Here is a 20,059-nt window from a genome sequence, read left to right as displayed (position 1 = left end):
CAGGCGAGTGGAAATCCGATATCTGCTAGCGCTAGAGGAGAGTTAGTCACGGCTAGTGGAACCGTTGACACGACGCGTTAAGGCGTCAGTTGCTATCACGTCAGCACTGGCGGCTAATAAAATGCCTCGTGTACACGCGACCTAATTAGTGACAAAGACTCCTCCTCCCACCCACCACCACCTGACTTTGCTTAGAGCTATGTTCTTCAGCCGAATCCTTCATTAGCTGGACTAAACCCTGAATACAAAAATGGACGAGGAACCAAACACGATAATAAATTAATGAAGGTAACTTTAAAGGCAAAAACAGAGGAAGTAGTTTATATAAGGCTGAGTGACCGAGATAGATCACCAAGCTGAGTGAGCTGCCTTGTGTGGGAGATCACGCAGTAAGCCGTTGGGCACAGAGAAAACCACAAGTGGGAGGCAAGAGAGTTAAGGAACGCCATTCTTCACTCTCTGACCTCTTTATACTCCTCCCACTCGAGTGCTTCCACGGACAAGTGACTGACGATCTTTGACCTGCTACACGTCACATCACCTCTGCTTCTGTGTTAAATAAACATTTAGTCTATATAGCAACTTTGATAATTCCTTCACTTTAAACTTCCAATTCACAAAGGAGTTTCTCTTTCAATAATATGTTAGAATATTAAGCTAGAACTTATTTTCGTTTTATAAATTCAATGTACGGAGAGGTCGTTGGGAATTGGATCTCTGATTGTCGTCAAAATTCCCATAAACACAAAATTCATCAACTATATTCCAAGCAACTCACTCTCCCAGGTCACTAACCTTCGTGTCCAATAATCAATGCAGAGGAGTTGAGCAACACTGAGACGTGAGCTTCCCTGAATATAAACTTTATTTATCTTGCCTTCTGTGTAGTGTGTTCATTTTGTCAACAATCATTTTCCTAGATAATAAATTATTCAAGTTTATGTTTACAGCTAAATTTTCTTCAGAATTTAACACCATCTGGCAGCTATTTATGAGTCATACACTTGCTTGGTTTACAGCTGGTGAACGTTGTTTTTCATGAATTTATTAATTTTAGAACAGAATAACAGTAAAAAAAAAAACATTCTATAATACAAACAGATATATATATATATATATATATATATATATATATATATATATATATATATATATATATATATATATATATATATATATATATATATATATATATATATATATATATGCTGATAACCACAAGGAAAGAAGAAAACACGAAGTTCCCAAGCGCTTTCGTGTAATTCACATCTTCAGGGGTGAGTACAGACTAAAGAGAAATACAAACCAAGGTGTATATATACAGAGGAGGGTGAGACCAGGTCCACAATGGTCAGGTATTAGGTAATGACCCTACTAATCTTTAAATAGCACACAACGGTTGGTGGTCAGGTCAGGTCAGAGGGTAAGGTGACCCAACTTTCTCACCTGGTTACAAATCTTCTTAATTACAAAATTGTCCAGTTTGTACAGGCCATTACTCAAATTCATGTTGAATGCTTCGGTATGTTTAATAAGACTAGATTCTATGATGTTCCTATTATCAATGGACAATTACAAGTAATTAGGAGATTATCCAGTCAGAAAGTTGTTCCCTCTGAAATGACCACAACAGGTGTGTGCTATTTAAAGATTAGTAGGGTCATTACCTAATACCTGACCATTGTGGACCTGGTCTCACCCTCCTCTGTATATATACACCTTGGTTTGTATTTCTCTTTAGTCTGTACTCACCCCTGAAGATGTGAATTACACGAAAGCGCTTGGGAACTTCGTGTTTTCTTCTTTCCTTGTGGTTATCATATACCTAGATCACGCGCACCTACAGTGATTTACTTGCATATATATATATATATATATATATATATATATATATATATATATATATATATATATATATATATATATATATATATATATATATATATATATATATATATATATAATATTCAATTGAAGCCAGATATTTGTTTAGTGTTTTGTCCGCAACTGTACACCATTTGGCAGCTGATCGTCAATGTCAACTGTATGTATTATTGTCAGTCTTTGTTTTTTAACCACTGCACAGCGACCCATGTGTACGTTCGTCCATGCGATCGATCGTCTGTAGGAGTCCGTATGTGTCAACGTCCAGTCGCAAAACCGACGCGTACATCTATTAAGGCTATCCTTTGCGTGTAGGAATCCGTTGAACTAAATTCAAATGAAAACAGTTTATTTAGTCAGAAAGTTAACGGGTATGGGTTGTGCATTGGTGATAACACTAACACGACTGAGCCTTTTGAGAGCCGTGGAACTCTAGAAAAAGAGCGCCTGGCAGCACATATACAGTCTGAATCATGGTAAATACCTGATGCTTAACAAATATATATATACGGTTACACACTAAACAGTTAACGCATTTCCTCATTTACAAATGTGATTTATTTTCCTCCATCTTCCGTCTCTCGTGGAGGAAGTTAACTAACGTGTGCCTCGAGTTATTCTCGGCTTTTTAGACATAAACTTTCACACACAATCTAATCTTCACCTCATAATCACCAACTTCTCTTCTCCGGCAGTTATCTCCAGGCGTAAATTTCTCCTTTCACACATGACTCAGTTTAACCTTCCCATGCGTCAAAATGTCCTTCCTTTCCCATGTATCAGTTTTCTCTCTCATGTGTCATTTTATCCGCACATTCCTCAGTTTCCCTCCCCTGTGTCCGTTTCTAGTCCCATGCGTCAGTTTCCTGTCTCAAGCGTCATTTTTCCTCTCTTATGCGTCAGTGTTTCCTTGTACCTTTTCCTCCTATGCATCAGTTTCCTGTTTCCTTTCACCATTTCCCTATCCTGTAGTAACACGTGGTTATGTCTTCAGCAGGTGACGGCAGCTCTCTCCTGGCGGTGGTGTTCCAGACGGGGTTGGTGTATCTCTTACGAACCCACGACGATCTCACCCCCATCGTCATCAGGACCGGCCTCAGGGGTGTACAGGTGAGTCAGTGGTGTATAGGTGAGTCAGTGGTGTACAGGTAAGTCAGTGGTGTACAGGTGAGTCAGTAGTGTCCAGGCGAGTGTGTACAGGTGAGTCAGTGGTGTACAGGTGAGTTAATGGTGTACAGGTGAGTCAGTAGTGTCCAGGTGAGTGTGTACAGCTGAGTCAGTGGTGTACAGGTGAGTTAATGGTGTACAGGTGAGTCAGTGACGTCCAGGTAAGCTAAACACACCCATCATAGAAGTCCAGGTGAATCACAGGTGAACGTTTAGGTGAATCCTGGACTTCGAGGTGAGTTTTGGACCACTACAGTATGTAGTGGGGGGGGGATGGACCACACACACACACACACACACACACACACACACACACATACTATCTTGCACTCTCCTTCGCTATCTGCCCAAACTTCTCCCTCACCACTCTCCCTCCCACACCTCACCCTCTCCCTCCCACACACACCTCACCCTCTCCCTCCCCACACCCTCACCCTCTCCTCCCACACACCCTCACCACTCCCTCCCCACACACCTCACCCTCTCCCTCCCCTCCCTCACCCTCTCCCTCCCACACACCCTCATCTCCCTCACCACTCCCTCCCACACACCCTCATCACTCCCTCCCCCTCTCCTCCTACTTCACCTGCCCTGACCTGATAAAGCAGCCAATGTTTACATAGCTTGTCCCCCTGAATGACGGTGTTGGTATCTCCTCTTTCGCATAACACCAGGTCATTACACTCTCTTTATGCTCACTGTATACTCACCATACACCTATAATAGTGACGCTGTATGTTTACCACACACCTACAGTACTCACTGTATACTCACCATACACCTATAATAGTGACACTGTATGTTTATCACACACCTACAATACTCACTGTATACTCACCATACACCTATAATAGTATATGTTTACTACAGTACTCATGTATACTCACCATACACCTATAATAGTGACACTGTATGTTTACCACACACCTACAGTACTCACTGTATACTCACCATACACCTATTATAGTGACACTGTATGTTTATCACACACTAACAATATTCACTGTATAAATAGTCATCATACGCCTACACTGCAGACCCGATATATTCTCTATATTCATTATACACACTCACCGTAAACCTGAAATAGTCTCATTGTAAACTTACTATTCTATCATACACTAAACGATTATCACGGATTTTACTACAATCCTCAAACACTTATTATACATGTGGAATATTCTCAATACGTTAATAGTACTCTTCTTATGCTCAGTTAATAATCTTACAGTACATTAACTTAACAATACAATAACTTATACACTTATATAATCAATTTACTATTATAGATGATGGACTCAGGACAAAGGCTAAGAGTCACCTAAATCAATGTTTAGCGTGACAAAGGGTAACAGTTCTCTTTATGATCATTTAAGGTTAAAACGCCTTTAAAAAATAACCCTGAACTATTCTGTGATGTTTGTTGAACGGTAATTGACGGCATTATAAGTTAAAGAAAAAGTTAACTCCTCATTTGAAGTACACACGGGTAGGTTAGGTTAAGGTTAGGTTAGGTTAAGGTTAGGTTTGGTTAAGGTTAAGTTAGGTTAAGGTTAGGTTAGGTTAAGGTTAGGTTAGGTTAGGTTAATGTTTGAGATATGGACAGTACTTTTACTTTGGTTAGGGAGATGGGATACTATATACAGCATCACTTTAATAACTCTCACAATTTATATAACTTTAGTGATATTTTTAATCCCATAAACACCCTCATTAACGTCTCCTGTACACTAATTAGGCTCAAGGAAATTATATAATGCAAACTTAGCCTTATAATGGTCTCCTAATGGTAATCCCAGCCCCAGGAGACTGTGGGTCGTTGTGAGGTATAATGACCCTTTTGTCGCCAACATCTGAGTCCACGCAGTTAGAAGATTAAGTCAGAATTCCTAATTTTAACTTATCTCTACTGAATGTTTTGAGGTCCCGTGAAGATACTACACTGGGTACATCCTATAGCTCTCTCTGTACAAACTTTTAACCAGATCTGATCGTCACTACTGATCTCGGATATGCGTCAGATCTTGGTGTATCAGATATATAAAAACACTATACTTCAGGTCGCCATATGCGTGTGTATCATTCATTGGTTCAGGTCCCCTACTAGTAGAAGTTATACTATCGAGTAAGAGTAGACAGAGTCCTTGAGTTGAATCTTCTATCCTCTTAAAAACATCATAAGCATCGTTTTTACTTTCTCTCTCTCAATATCTGACTCAACCGATTTTACCAAAGAGAAGACCCGAGTAAAATACAATGAAATATTTACTTTGTTTACTAATATGTTAGGTTTTTAAAGAGTGACTTCGTCCTTTGGTTCTTATAAAAAATAATATATATATATATATATAGTTTTGATTATTGATGATGATGTTCATGGAGTTTTAGATACACACACACACACACACACACACACACACACACACACACACACACACACACACACAGGTCATGGGTGACTACAATACCCTCTTGGTCACAGCTGGCTGAGGTCCTAGACTGGAGAAAGTAATCATATTAATAAAAAAAGTCTTCTCATTTAAAGCGGGAATCCTCCACACTGGATGGTCAGAACTAGTGATAATAATAATAACTCCAGAGAGAAACTAAGAGAGGAAGAATGACAATAGTACAGTAACGTCCGTTTCAGCTCAAAACTTCACATTCTGTAATTCCCTGAAAAGTGAACGACAATATCACCAAGTACAGTACGTTCATTAGCCGTCAACCCAACTACCCACATTAGCCAGTGTTCAAATGTTCAGCATCACTCTCTCAAGCTTCCTTCCGCCACCGGCTAAACTATACTAATGTTTGTTGCCATAAAATAAGAAGAGCGCCGCTACAGACACAAGTTTGTGTCTCTGGGGTGGAGGAGATACGCGGATGTTGTTGATTACTCTTATCAATGTTTCTCTGTGTTGAGGTGAGTAGAGGGTCAGAGAGTGTAGTAACTAGGGAGGGTATTGGCTGTATGTGACGGACAAGATTCTTTTGTTTTTCTGAGAAGGGAAAATTATGGTTTATATATTATGGTTTATATATTATAAAACAAAAGTAGGGGAGAGTCTTCGTGGACATTGTTTCAAGTCTCTGTGTTGACTGAAGGTGAATGTTGTCAGCTGTGTTTTGTATACATGTTGCTTGGGGAACACTTATGTACCCAGAGGTTCTTTTGGGATTTTATGCTAATGAGAACAATTTATGAATCTCACTTCAGTGTCTTCTCTTCCTCTATCTGTCATGCTCCTCTTGTCTCTACTCTCCTTAATTTTACTTCCTGTTCTCAGTTTAATAATAAGGTACTGTAAGCAGGACAGTAAGGATTTATCAAGTCTATTCTCCTGTAACAGTAAGTCACAAGTGATCTTATTTGCTAAGATATTTTTTCTATCGTATTTATTGAACACTGAGACCATAGTATGTAAACATTTATTGATAATGTATTTTCTTAGTTATCTATTCTCTAGGTGAGGGACGGGTACACTGGGTGGTTGAGACAGACAGTCGGTGTTTTAGATAACCTCTGCAGTGTTTGGTACAGGTGAAACGAGGAGCATATTCACGTCTAGAGTACAGGAGTATTTATGATTTCTTATTGCGTTTCTTTCTCGCACCTCTTACTGGCTCCAGTACTTGGCTTTGAGTCAAAATTATATACATCAATCAATCAATCTCGCCCCTCTACAGAACCGTAAGTCACTCCCACACCACAACTACACTACGTCTGTACCACAGTGGTTTCAGTGTCTGCTCTGTCCCACAGGTGGAGTGGACCAACTCGGGGGAAGTGTTGGCCGTGGCTGGACATTTGCCTGACGAAGGTTGCACTGTCGGTGCCGCCACAGCAAACCCCGTCAGGAACGTCGTCAAGTTCTACACGCGGAGTGGCACGTTACGGTACACCCACCACCTACCACTATGCCAGGTGAGCCCGCGTCTTGACAGGTGTAGATACAACTAACAATCCCTTTGCTTCCTCTCTCCGGTAAGTTATAGGAGTCAGTTTTTATAAACGTTACTTTTAGTATTTGTTCTATCGAGGACATCACAACAAGGAGCAGTTTGTAGCCTCAGTGTGCCTCTCTCATAGGAACATTTACAAGCGTCCCTGGGTGGCAGACTGGTGGCGTTAAGCGTCATACGTCACACAGGTTTATGTGTATTGGTATAATCCGAGGCACCCATTGTTTCCTCCTTTATAGGTGGAACTTTTTTTTTTCCTGTCTTTCAAGCTTTTTGTCGCTATAATGCAGGGTGGACGGAAACAAGAGCAAACATGGACTTTTTCCTTAGACATTCTCACTCAATCACACTTACTTCTGCAACAAATGTGTTCTGACATGATGTTCCTCTACCACAAGAACGTCAATTGTCTATTTGGTTTGTCCCTGTAGCGTGACACCACCTAGCAGCAGGACCTTCATCACATCCTCTCTCATCCACGAACACCGCTGCTTCCGGGATGTTCCTCCTTTTCACGTGTTGTATATATTTCATCTCATCCTTTCATCATCTTCTTGACCTTTCCTCCTCCTCCCTCACACTGACCGCTTCTGAATTATAACATTACTTTACCAATCTTTCACGAGCTCTTCGGTCAATAAGTCCACACCACCTGAGCAAACCTTAATCAGCTCTTTGTGCGACACTCCTTTCTCTTCCACATGTTCTGATGTCTGTAATAATATTTTTTACATCTATTTCACGCTATATATTGCTTTATTTTTCTCATATCTAATTTCATCCTCCTGCCTTCAGAGTCTAAAGTTCACACTCTTGTAATAATATTGCCTCGACATCTCTCCTGCACGTCCCCTTCTTTGCTTCCTGTGCCACAGTTTTCTCTCCATATTCTTCATTGTATGTGTTACTTTTTTCTTCCTGTATTCTTCGTTCCATCTGCTGGCCTATTCACTCCCCGGTATCTTAAACACCAAGCTTTCTCCCTTCCACCTCCCTTCTTACTGACATTAATTTCTCCCTGCCTCTCTCTTTTAACTTATATTCATCACTTTACTTCACTATAACATTCCCTACTACAATGTAAACTTTTCAAAACTCATTTGCTAACTTTCCTTCTCAACAGCCCACTAGAACAGCGTCATTTGCCACTACCAACTGACTCACCTTCCATTCCTTACACCTGTTTACTACACCTGTACCACTCTCCTTTACTCTAGTTACCACACCTCTGTTACTACCACATCCATGAAAATACTGATCATACTTGGTAAAATTGTACATCAATACTTTTACTCAGATCAATGTTCCTCTCGCCTTTACCACATATATTTTCAAGTTTTTCCACGGCACTTTTCACTTCGCCTATTCTTAAAGTTTTTCCACATTGTACCTAAGACATCCCCAGTCATCCAAGCTGTGATTTGGTTATCTATATTTACAGTTGAGTAAATGAAGGCTGTCGTGTGCAATGCCTGCCATACTGTCTCCCTCGATAAGAAAACAATACTCTACGGTGCGCTGTCGTGTTGTTAGGCATAAGGAAACTATTTTCATTCCTCACTCCTAATTACGATCCACTGAAATACTCTTCCCATCTCCTTAAATAACCACCGCCAGCCTCTCAACCCACCATTCTCTTTCCCTGGTTTCATTTATTGTATCTTCTACCCACGTACCTCTTAGACTGTAATCTTAAACTGCTTCCATTCCCATTTAACTCCTTCTCTCCCTTTCCTACCCCTCCCATCCTTACTCCTCCCTCCCCCCTCCTCCCCTCCCCCTCCCTCCCCACCCCTCCCCCTCCCTCCCTCCCCTCACCCCCCCACCTCCCCCCCTCCCACCCCTCCCTCCTCCCCCTCCCCTCCCTTACCCCTCCCCCCCCCCTCCCTCCCTCCCCCTCCCTCCCCTCCCCCTCCCCTCCCCTCCCCCTCCCCTCCCCCACCCCCCCTCCCTCCCCTCCTCCCTTACCCCTCCCTCCCTCCCTCCCCTCCTCCCTCCCCCTCCCCTCCCCTCCCCTCCCCCCTCCCACCCTCCCTCCCCCTCCCTCCCTCCCCTCCCCCCCCCCCTCCCCTCCCCCCCCTCCCTCCCTCCCCTCCCTCCCCTCCCACCCCTCCCCTCCCCTCTCCCTCCCACCCCTCCCCTCCACCCCTCCCTCCTCCCCTCCCCTCCCCTCACCCCCTCCCCTCCCTCCCCCTCCCTCCCTCTCCCTCCCCTCCCCCTCCCTCACCCTCCCTCCTCCTCTCCCTCCCCTCCCTCCCTCCCCTCCCTCCCTCACCCCTCCCCTCCCTCCCCCACCCCTCCCCTCCCCACCCCTCCCCTCCCTCCCTCCCTCCCTCCCTCCTCCCTCCCTCCTCCCCCCCTCCCCTCCCCTCACCCCTCCCTCCCTCACCCCTCCCTCCCTCCCTCCCTCTCCCTCCTCACCCCTCCCTCACCCCTCCTTAACCCCTCCCCCTCCCACCCCTCCCTCCCCTTACCCCTCCCTCCTTACCCCTCCTCCCTTACCCCTCCCCCTCCCCACTCCTCTTACCCCTCCCTCCCTTACCCTTCCCTCCCCTCATCCCTCCTCCCTCACCCCTCCCTCCCCTCACCCCCCCCCCCTCCCTCCTTACCCCTCCCTCCCTTTTACCTCCCTCCCTCCCTTACCCCTCCTTACCCCCTCCCTCCCCCCACACCCCACCTCCCCCATAAACTTGTGTCCTTCAGTTCGTCGACTTTTGTAGCATTCTTTTTTTTCTTGTTTAATTCTCTTTTGTTCTGAACCTTCTATTCATTAATTCTCTTTTGTTCTGAACCTTCTATTCATTATTACTCGGTCTCTCTGCAGTCCTGAATATCTATGTTTGCCTACAATCTCACCCAGTTCCCTATTAACAACTCTGACAATTAAATTCTCCATTACAATAATTATATATATCTGGCATCGGAGTTTTAAATATTTTTTTTTTATGGTGTTAAATGAACCTCTCTCATATCACTCTTCTCACTACCTGGTTCATATACTTACAATACATCATCTCTCATACCGTGTTTTTAGTCTGATCTACAGTTACCTGGGATTGATCATTTTATATTTTATCAAACAACCGTAAAGCCCCGCCACACCAGGTCGCTCTTATTCTCTCAGATATTCTTGGCTGCTCTCCCTCCACTTGTTCCCAGCTGATCTTTTTTGTGTACCTCAGTGAGTTTTATCTTCACAAGAACAAGTCGTCCAGTTTCCTTCCACTCACTGAGGTTTTTATTTTATGTTTTCTTGATTGAACGCTAAAGGGTATCAGCCTTATATCTCCCAGCCTGGTTACGTCACACCCCGGGCAGATGACCTGGTTGAATCATTTGTTTAAGTATTCAAGATGAGAGTTTATAAATGTTAATGGTGGTGAGGGGGGGGGGTGGTAAGGACGTGCATCAGCAATATAATGTTTGAACACGGTCTATCACAGGTAGCAGTGAGACGAGATGTGCAGCGTTTCACACCTGAGTGGAAATCAATCAATTTAAAGGTGTTCACATCTTGGGAATGGAATTTTCTTCCCAGAGGAGAGAGCGGGAGATGGATGACTGGAGGAGAAAGAGTGGCAGGAATTCGTTTAACTGGGGTCAGAAAATTGCCTTGTTTCACCTTCACATCCTACTAAATATTTAAATTGTTTAGTCCTTCTACTTTATTTTGCCGTTCTACAAGCAACACCGTTTAAATGGAACTATAGGGAGTATAATAATTGACAAAAATACTTACATCTCTATATAGGATATGTTCGCTCTTATTTTCAATGTATATATTACCATGTTGTTCATTGACGCTGAACTGTGTTTGAGGTACAGTCCTTCACTAGTGCGTTTACGGAGCTCGTCATATAAGCATTCCACAAATCATTATGAGATATTTATTTTAAAATTGTTTTACTTTGATTCCATAGTAAGTTTCTATTGCGAGTTTCCTTCTGTCGAATGTAAACAAACACAACACTGCCACACTGCACAAAACCTGACGAGTCCTGTAAACGCGCTAGTAGAGAGGAACTGTACCTGATAATGTGAAATGCCTGACATTACAGTTAGTTCTACTTTGAACCATACTCCTGCCGCCCCCACCCCGTCTATAATACTCCTGCCGCCCCATCCCGTCTCCCGCCCCACCCTGTCTACCATACTCCTGCCGCCCCCACCCGTCTCCCGCCCCCACCCTGTCTACGTACTCCCACCCCCCCCACCCGTCCACCGCCCCCCACTGCGTCTACCTCCCGCCGCTCCCACCCCGTCTGCAGCCCCCCACTCCGTCTACCATACTCCCGCCCCACCCGTCTACCACACTCCTGCCGTCTATGGTGAAAACCCTCAAGACTGACCTTTGCTCGTCGACCTAACGTAGCTTGTGGGTCTGTTGTAAATCGTAGTTATAATTTAATCGATAAGAATCTTGTAGTAGCAGTGACCTGACGACTCCTCCACACGCTTATTAATGGTTCATGTCATGTGTGTATTAGCTGTATCGCTCTGTACTTTTCTTTATTTTGGATAAATTCATAAACAAATTTATTCGTTGAAGTTTTGAGGAAAAGCCAGGTGTGATGGAAGCGATAACCATATTCACCTCATTCCTACCACCTCGCCATTTAATTTAAACCAGTTGTCCTTATAAACAAAAAAATGAATATATTTCACACAGATTTCCTAAAGTTTCAACAGACGGTAGTTAGTATGTTGATCTGACGAGGAAGCTTTTACCTCAGTGAGTGAGGAGGAACCAAGGCTCTACGAGGTGTTATTATTATTATTATTATTATTATTATTATTATTATTATTATTATTATTATTATTATTATTATTATTATTATTATTATTATTATTATTATTATTATTGCTATTATTATTATTAGTTACTATTATTATTATTATTATTATTATTATTATTATTATTATTATTATTATTATTATTATTATTATTATTAATTAGCTATTATTATTATTAGTTACTATTATTATTATTATTATTTTTTATTATTATTATTATTATTATTATTATTATTATTATTATTATTATTATTATTATTATTATTATTATTATATTATTATTATTATTAACGAGAATATAAGTAAGGCCATCCGGACATAAACTAAAACACAATACTTCCCAAACTTTCTACAAAAATATATATTTCGTAGGACGATGTAGGTAAGTGGGAGGAAGGACCCGCAGAGAGAGAGGGTAAGGAAGAAATACGTGGACAGCTCACTTCTCCTCCTTTCCTCTACTCTTGTCTCCTCCTCACCTTTTCTCTTGTTGTTGACAATGAAGGATAAAAAAAGAGTGCTTATCCTACGTAACAAGAGAACTTACTAATGAGGACCAAGTTTGCGTGTTTTAAGGACACTACAGTACCTCTTAGCACCTCCACTGACGCTGACCATATCCTAACCTGCCCGTCACTCGTCCGGGTATTGACACAGCTCTTTAATAATGTGTTACCATCAGGCAATCTCCTCCCGGTGACATGACTTGTGTGAAAGTTAATGATATGATGGAAGTGAACATTGAATAGGAAGTGATTAAAGTCACTGTAAATGATATGATCAGAACCTTAAGGTAAATAACAGGTAGACGTTAGAACAGTTAAAAAATGTATTTATGACACGTATATGTATTAGGAAAGTCTACAGAGAAACACTAAAACAAAGTATATACATTATTGGTGGACAAGGAGAAAGCAAATGAAAGTCCTGTGGCCTCGTATGGGTTAATTTACTAAAGGCTCTTAAGTGGTTTTACAATGGAGATTATCGTGAGTAAGAAAAATAATTAAGGATGTATGAAGGAGGTTAGGGGGTGTCATCTTATGCATATCACCTTGGTTATTGGGCGTCGTTCTAGATGAAACAACTTGAAAAATAACAATAGGTTGAGTAGAAGTTGTGACGGTTGTATACAGGTGATGCTGTACTGTGAGCTTGACTGAGACGGAGATGAGGAGAAGACTAATATAGTTTGCAGGACAGAGGTTGAAGGCTACTTCAGAAGAGAACATTGTTATGGTACATTAGAGGAAGAACAGTCTCGGTGTAATGTTATTAACGCATGGAGAAGAACTGAAGGTTATCAACCATTTATGATAATTGAAACAATGTCCAATAAACTGGTAAGGGAAACAAGAACTAATAACAGGATATTGCAAGGAAGAACAAATAGACAGCTTGATGATATTAAAGTGAAACAAGGAAGACTCTCGTACAAGGAAGACTCTCGTACAAGGAAGACTCTTCGTACAAGGAAGACTCTCGTACAAGGAAGACTCTCGTACAAGGAAGACTCTAATACCAAAGGAAGACTCTTACAAAGGAAGACTCTCGTACAAGGAAGACTCTCGTACAAGGAAGACTCTCGACAAGGAAGACTCTCGTACAAGGAAGACTCTCGTACAAGGAAGACTCTCGTACAAGGCAGACTCTCATTACAAAGACTCTCGTACAAGGAAGACTCTCGTACAAGGAAGACTCTCGTACAAGGAAGACTCTCGTACAAGGGAAGACTCGTAAGGAAGACTCTCGTACAAGGAAGACTCCTCGTACAAAGACTCTCGTACAGGAAGACTCTCGTACAAGGAAGACTCTCGTACAAAGAAGACTCTCGTCCAAGAAGACTCTCTCGTACAAGGAAGACTCTCGTACAAAGACTCTCGTCCAAGAAGACCCTCGTACAAGGAAGACTCTCGTGGGGAAGACTCTCGTACAAGAAGACTTTCTCGTACAAGGAAGACTCTCGTACAAAGGAAGACTCTCGTACAAAAGACTCTCAGTACAAGGAAGACTCTCATTACAAAGGAAGACTCTCGTACAAGAAGACTCTCGTACAAGGAAGACTCTCTCGTACAAGGAAGACTCTCGTACAAGGAAGACTCTCTACAAGAACCTCTCGTACAAAGACTCTCGTACAAGGAAGACTCTCGTACAAGGAAGACTCTCGTACAAAAGACTCTCGTCCAAGGAGACTCTCGTACAAGGAAGACTCTCGTACAAGGAAGACTCTCGTACAAAAAGACTCTCGTACAAGGAAGACTCTCGTACAAGGAAGACTCTCGTACAAGGAAGACTCTCGTACAAGGAAGACTCTCATTACAGGAAGACTCTCGTACGAAGACTCTCGTACAAGGAAGACTCTCGTACAAGGAAGACTCTCCGTACAAAAGACTCTCGTACGAAGACTCTCGTACAAGGAAGACTCTCGTACACAAACTCATTTTACCTGTAGACCTTAGACACACACTGACGTCAGTACTAATATTTAAGCACTCCTCTGACGTCATTACTTAGATTTAAAATCATCATGCTCTAACAAGTAGTTTCATAACTAGACATGTTTTGTTTACCTAAGTATAATTCAATGCATCTTATATAATATTCTACAAATGTTAAAGTTGCCGTAATCTATGATTGTAGCCGGGTACAGTACTTGTGTATCTTGATCAATACATATTTATTGCACTACGTCACACTTGGAAAAATCAATTACATTAAACATTGAAAATAAAAGAACGACAGTTCATCTTTGGTGACGGGATCGACTCAACAAACAACCACTGTCTCCTGGCAACGATAAGGGATCTGCATGGAGGAGTGTTTGATCTAACTAACATAACTAGCAACGGTGGGCTGGACATCTGTAAAATATTAAGAAATTGGTAGATTTGACAACATTGTAAGAAATGAAAATATACGAAGAATATGAAGTGGAAAAGTCTCTTGAGAGTCGATTGTTATGAGAATGAGATGGTTGGGCAAGAAGAATGAGCTGGTTACGTAAGGATTTAGTGACGTCAAGTGGCGCCACGTTAAATAAAGCCGGAAGATAATCGTGGATCGTATAAGCGAAGGATATTTCTTACATAACAATGGCGGCCTGTCAACTCTGGTATGAGAACAGTGAACTGATATGAGGTTAAGGATTATTTCTTGTGTACAGTACGTAAGGAAGGGGAAAATTTACTCTCTCGTGTTTTAACCAAATATGAAGTATTTTCACATACCCTTGTGTGGTGGTGTGTTGCTCACTACCAAATACTTCCTTAGGCCGAGTCATTTAGTGGCTTTCCTTGGACGTTTCATTTTCTGCCTCTGTCTTCCATTTTCGTTTGGATGATTATTGGAGAATGAATTCAGCCACAACACTCTCACACACCTTTAGTTTTGATTGCATAATAAAGAATCAAACTCATACCGCCAGGAACCGAGACCTGATCATTCATGCTCCAAGATCCTATAACTAAAGGAGAATACACATAGATATCTGGAAGAAAAATACTTGAATTAAATTAACAATCTTAAATTGTTTCTATCAGCTAAATTTAGGAATTAGCCTCTACTTTTTGTTCAGATCTCAAAACAAATCCTCTTCTATATGTCACAAATAACACCTAATCATTCATCATTAAATTACTACACTTAACAACATATATTTTAATACAAATATTAGCCTTAGTACTATTTCAGTCGTCTAATCACAAAACATTTGCCCAATAAAGTATTTCCAGACCCCTATAGTCAAGAGGCACCAACACGGCAACACTACAGGGTCGTATGTTGCAATATCGGACCTCAGAGTTACGATACTTTGATAGTTGACCACTTTTTTAAATATATCTGTGAGGCTAAAGTGAATAATATAATGGTTATTATTTAATTTTTATTATTATCATTGTAATTTATTATCTATTATTATTATTGAGCTATTATTATTATTATTATTATTATTATTATTATTATTATTATTATTATTATTATTATTATTATTATTATTATTATTATTATTATTATTGTTTTGTTGATTTGTAATTGTTGTTTATTGTCCATATTGTCAGTGGGATAAGATTTCAATATTATGGACAAAAGATGTAACGTCATTATACTCACGATATGCACCTGACAGTTAACTGAGTAATGACCCGTGGTGTGGCCATTCATCATGCTGAACTGGTGTTAAATTCTCTCTCTCTCTCTCTCTCTCTCTCTCTCTCTCTCTCCTCTCTCTCTCTCTCTCTCTCTCTCTCTCTCTCTCTTTTCTTCCTATCTCCGCACCTCTGTCTCGTTCATTTCAGATATTACCACCACCTCTTCAGCACCATGACACCCCCCAATATTTTCCTCTAAGCTGAGTAGAAACAGCTCAAGTTGGTAACATGTATGGGGGTTGCTGTGTTAATAGTTCTTGTGTTTGTCAGTCAACTTGTGTGGATAACTGTTTGTCTTCTGGGTATCTGACCTTTTGTTGATATCTATCTGTCTGTCTGTCTGTCTGTATATATAATATAGTCTCTTTGGTTCGCTGTTTGTGGATGTTGTCCGACGTACATGGAGCCTTGAAACACCTCAAGTATGTCATGAGTTAGAGTGAGAAAGAGGGAGGAGGAACCAGTGATGAACCACAAGTGTGACATAAAATGTAACAGAGTGACGAGACTATGAGAGAGGTGTGTGGAATTTAGCGTCGTCAAACGGCTGCTGTGTATAAACAACATTTAGCCCATTGGTCACACATGATGGTGTGCGAGTAACACCAGATTGTTCATTAAAAACAGTTTATTGATATCAACTTTTAGATATCTAAGGAATAATTTCTCAAAGTAACACTTGATTTGTGTGTTATAAGATAATATTGCCTACTTAAGAGAATACTCACTTCTGTTCTTTAATGGAAGTGATGGTGGTATACAGCTTTACACCATATGAACAAAACAACGTAGACAGATAACCAATGCACTTTACTGTATTTCTTTTAACAGACCGCCATTTTAGACGTGATATAAAGAACATCTCATTGTTTTAGTAATAAGTTGGTAACGATTAGCAGTGACACCACTTACATCTTCTATTGTGCTCACTAGTTTATTGATGCCAACGTATCCTCAAAGTACAATACAACTTCATAACTACACACTACCAATGTACTGCCATCCTCCTACACTTACCACACCACACATAACTTCCACCATGTCAGGCGTTAAGTGAAGGTCAACTTTTAAACAACAAAGACCGTCACCAGTTATATATTATTTATGATGTTTTATATGATTAATTAGTGATCTTTCTGTTGATGCTTCTTGTTTGTCTACAGAACGTGACAGCACTAACGTGAGTGCAACGACAGAGGGTGTTCGTGGCGACAGATTGTACTCAGCTGCATGGTCGTGTATTCGCCGAAATCGCGTCGCTGCGCTGCTATGTCGTCTGGCTATCAGAAGCAGAGTCAGGATGAGGAGAAAGGTGGCTAAACTCTAAGAGACTAAGAGCCCTCGTCACCTCCCTCTACACCCAAACCATCCAGTGAGTCACTAGTCATTAGTCGCTCCTGGAGTCGTAGATGCATTTGAAGGACTCTTAATTCCCTGATAACCTGAATCCTTTTAGTCGATTAACTTTCTTGTAGGAAAAAAGTATTCACACGCAGGATAAATAACTCAACTACTTGTCACAGTCGCCAGTACAAGAGTTTCTTATAGTTCGATATTTTGCTCCGACAGTTGGACTCTTCGGATTGTTAAAAAAGCACTTATGAATCTTAGAAAGAGTGCAAGGAGGATGCCACACGAGCAGAACACCGGCTGAAGATGATTATGGTAGGAGTCACTAAATTACTAATATAGTTAATGAAACGTCTCTCAATATTGGTTTGTTTTTACTTCATTTAAAAATATCAACAAAGATATTATTAGCATACCGCGTGTTTGTGACTGGAGAGCCATCAGCTGGTGGGTAAAGAACCATATTAGCTAGGACTTGTTTGTATTCACCGGGGTAACCGAAGTCAGTTGGAAAATTAAGGGTTAATGGCAAACACACCCATCAGGTCAAAATCAAATGGGGAAAAACAAAAATGAATATTTCGGTCTGACCATCATATTGAGAGAAGCTAACGTCACGCAGGAAGCTAAGATCACGTGGGAAGCTAAGGTCGTGGAAAAACAAGGTCATCCAGTTACTACTGTATTAATGATATTAGTGTTTGATTAAAGCAAAGGAAAGACCACTAAATCTTAAACTATAATGCGTAGTTAGTTACATAAACTTTTTCGTAGCAACTGCTGGAAGGTAAATTAGTTTTGTCATATAAAAGTACATGAGGTATTATCACCAAACAAAAAGCAATGTTGGATATGCATCAACGTGGCCACTGATTTGAGGTTCTGTTAGAAAATAATATCAGACTTACTCTTCCTCCATCTAGCTACTTTTTTTTTCTATTTTAGTGACGGAGTTTGAGACGAAGTATCTTCATTGGCATAAAACTAACACCATCAATGAATTTTCCGAGACGTCTGAGCCAAGCTGTAACTTATCATACTTTTAAAGCGTAAGTTATGATTAAAACTAAAGATTCAACAATACAAGTGACACCATCTGCGCGTTAACATGTCACACTAGTTATATAACGAGACCAAATGAACTGAACATTGGGAAGATGGTTTTCAAAGGTGGACCAAAACTGCACATAGGCTTCATATGATGTACCGTTCAGTCCAGATAGTCACAGTACAGTGGCTCCGGTAGGTTGAATCAGCCAAGTGTAGGAGACTAGCAAGATATATCACAAATATAACAACTAAAATAACGTCAAATTGTATTCAGACTCTACAGTAGAATTAGATAGAAAAAGTTGACAGAAACAATACAAGAGTTTATCTTAAGTAACCTAAATTCTCTCATCCTCAGATACAGGAAGAAAAAATAAAGTTTAATATAAAAAAAATGATGAAAATTTTGGGTAATAAGTGAATAACATAAGCACCAACCACTCACCTAAGGGGACCTCAAATACTGGTTATTATTACACTCCAACAGCTGTTACCTAGACAACATCTCGAGCTACAATTGACTTTACGCTGGAAAGAATCTGGCATCGCGCTCGAACAGACAGGGCAGAGAGGGGTGAGGAGTTAAAGGAATAAAGAAGAAAATCAGGTGATGGAGAAGGAGGAAGTGGGAAAGAAGGAGAATAGAAAAATGTAAAATAAGAACAGGATATGTAATAGGTTAGTGGAAAGAAGATAAGGTCAGTGTTAAAGAAAAGAGATGAAGGAGGAAAAGAGTGGGAAAGATGAAGCAAGTGGTAAGTGAGAGGAAGTGCCACACCGTACCAAAAGAAACTCTTCAAACCAGGGAATGACACGTCAAACACCCAGTACATTATGTAAGCACTAACACCCCCTCACACCTTCACCATGTATATAAATTTCATTATTTAGTGGATATTTTGATTACAAACACACACACACACACACACCTATACACATACACACACACACACATTCCTGTACATACACACACCACACACACACACACACACACACACACACACCTATACACACACACACACACACACACACACACACATACCATACACACACACACACACACACACACACACATACACATTCATACACACACACATACCTGTACACATACACACACACACACACACACACACACACACACATACACACACACCCACACACACACAACACACACACACACACACCCACACACACCCCACACACACTAATACCAAAGACATGAGAAGACATGAAAGCTCAGTCATAAACAACACAACTCAGTGTAATATTTTCTCACACATCCAGCACGCCATCTCTTGGCGCACTACCTAATTACTATCTTATCTCTAATTTTCGGAAGGTTAAAAAATGCACTTTCATGAATAATGAATTTAATCTTAACATGTACTAAATACGTCAAACAAAAACAATAAACAGATATCAAAACTAACAAATAAAAGAAACATCTCGAAGCATAAAAAAATTACAACAGTTGACAATACATTCTAAAATATATAAAATCAAGACAAAACTAAAATATTACAGGCGCACTATTTAACATAAAACACATTAACTTTTAACAATCTCAAATAAACACAAAAGCATTAGTGGAAATTATCCAAACAACCAAGGTAAAAGACAGCTAATAACAACCACAAAATTATAAACTTTAGAATCACGACAAAACCACTTCATCTGAACTGCAATATATTACTTAAAAT

At 40.6% G+C, this 20,059-nt stretch overlaps 1 protein-coding gene across 1 annotated transcript in view; it reads left to right on the top strand.

Annotated features, from left to right (window-relative positions):
* LOC121853312 (tubby-related protein 4-like) overlaps positions 1–7,015 on the top strand; it is a gene marked incomplete at its 5' end in the record, with an annotated part of 46,539 nt that extends 39,524 nt beyond the window's left edge. Inside the window, 2 exons of the mRNA XM_042347364.1 lie at positions 2,882–2,994; positions 6,818–7,015. Coding sequence (XP_042203298.1) covers positions 2,882–2,994; positions 6,818–7,015 — 311 coding nt within the window. The remainder of the gene's footprint in view (positions 1–2,881; positions 2,995–6,817) is intronic.
* Positions 7,016–20,059: the final 13,044 nt, after the last annotated feature.

Source organism: Homarus americanus, unplaced genomic scaffold (genome assembly GCF_018991925.1).
Source record: "Homarus americanus isolate GMGI-L3 unplaced genomic scaffold, GMGI_Hamer_2.0 scaffold43009, whole genome shotgun sequence".
Lineage (NCBI taxonomy): Eukaryota > Metazoa > Arthropoda > Malacostraca > Decapoda > Nephropidae > Homarus > Homarus americanus.
The sequence above is the reverse complement of the archived record's forward strand: the minus strand, read 5'-3'. Positions and strand labels throughout refer to the sequence as shown.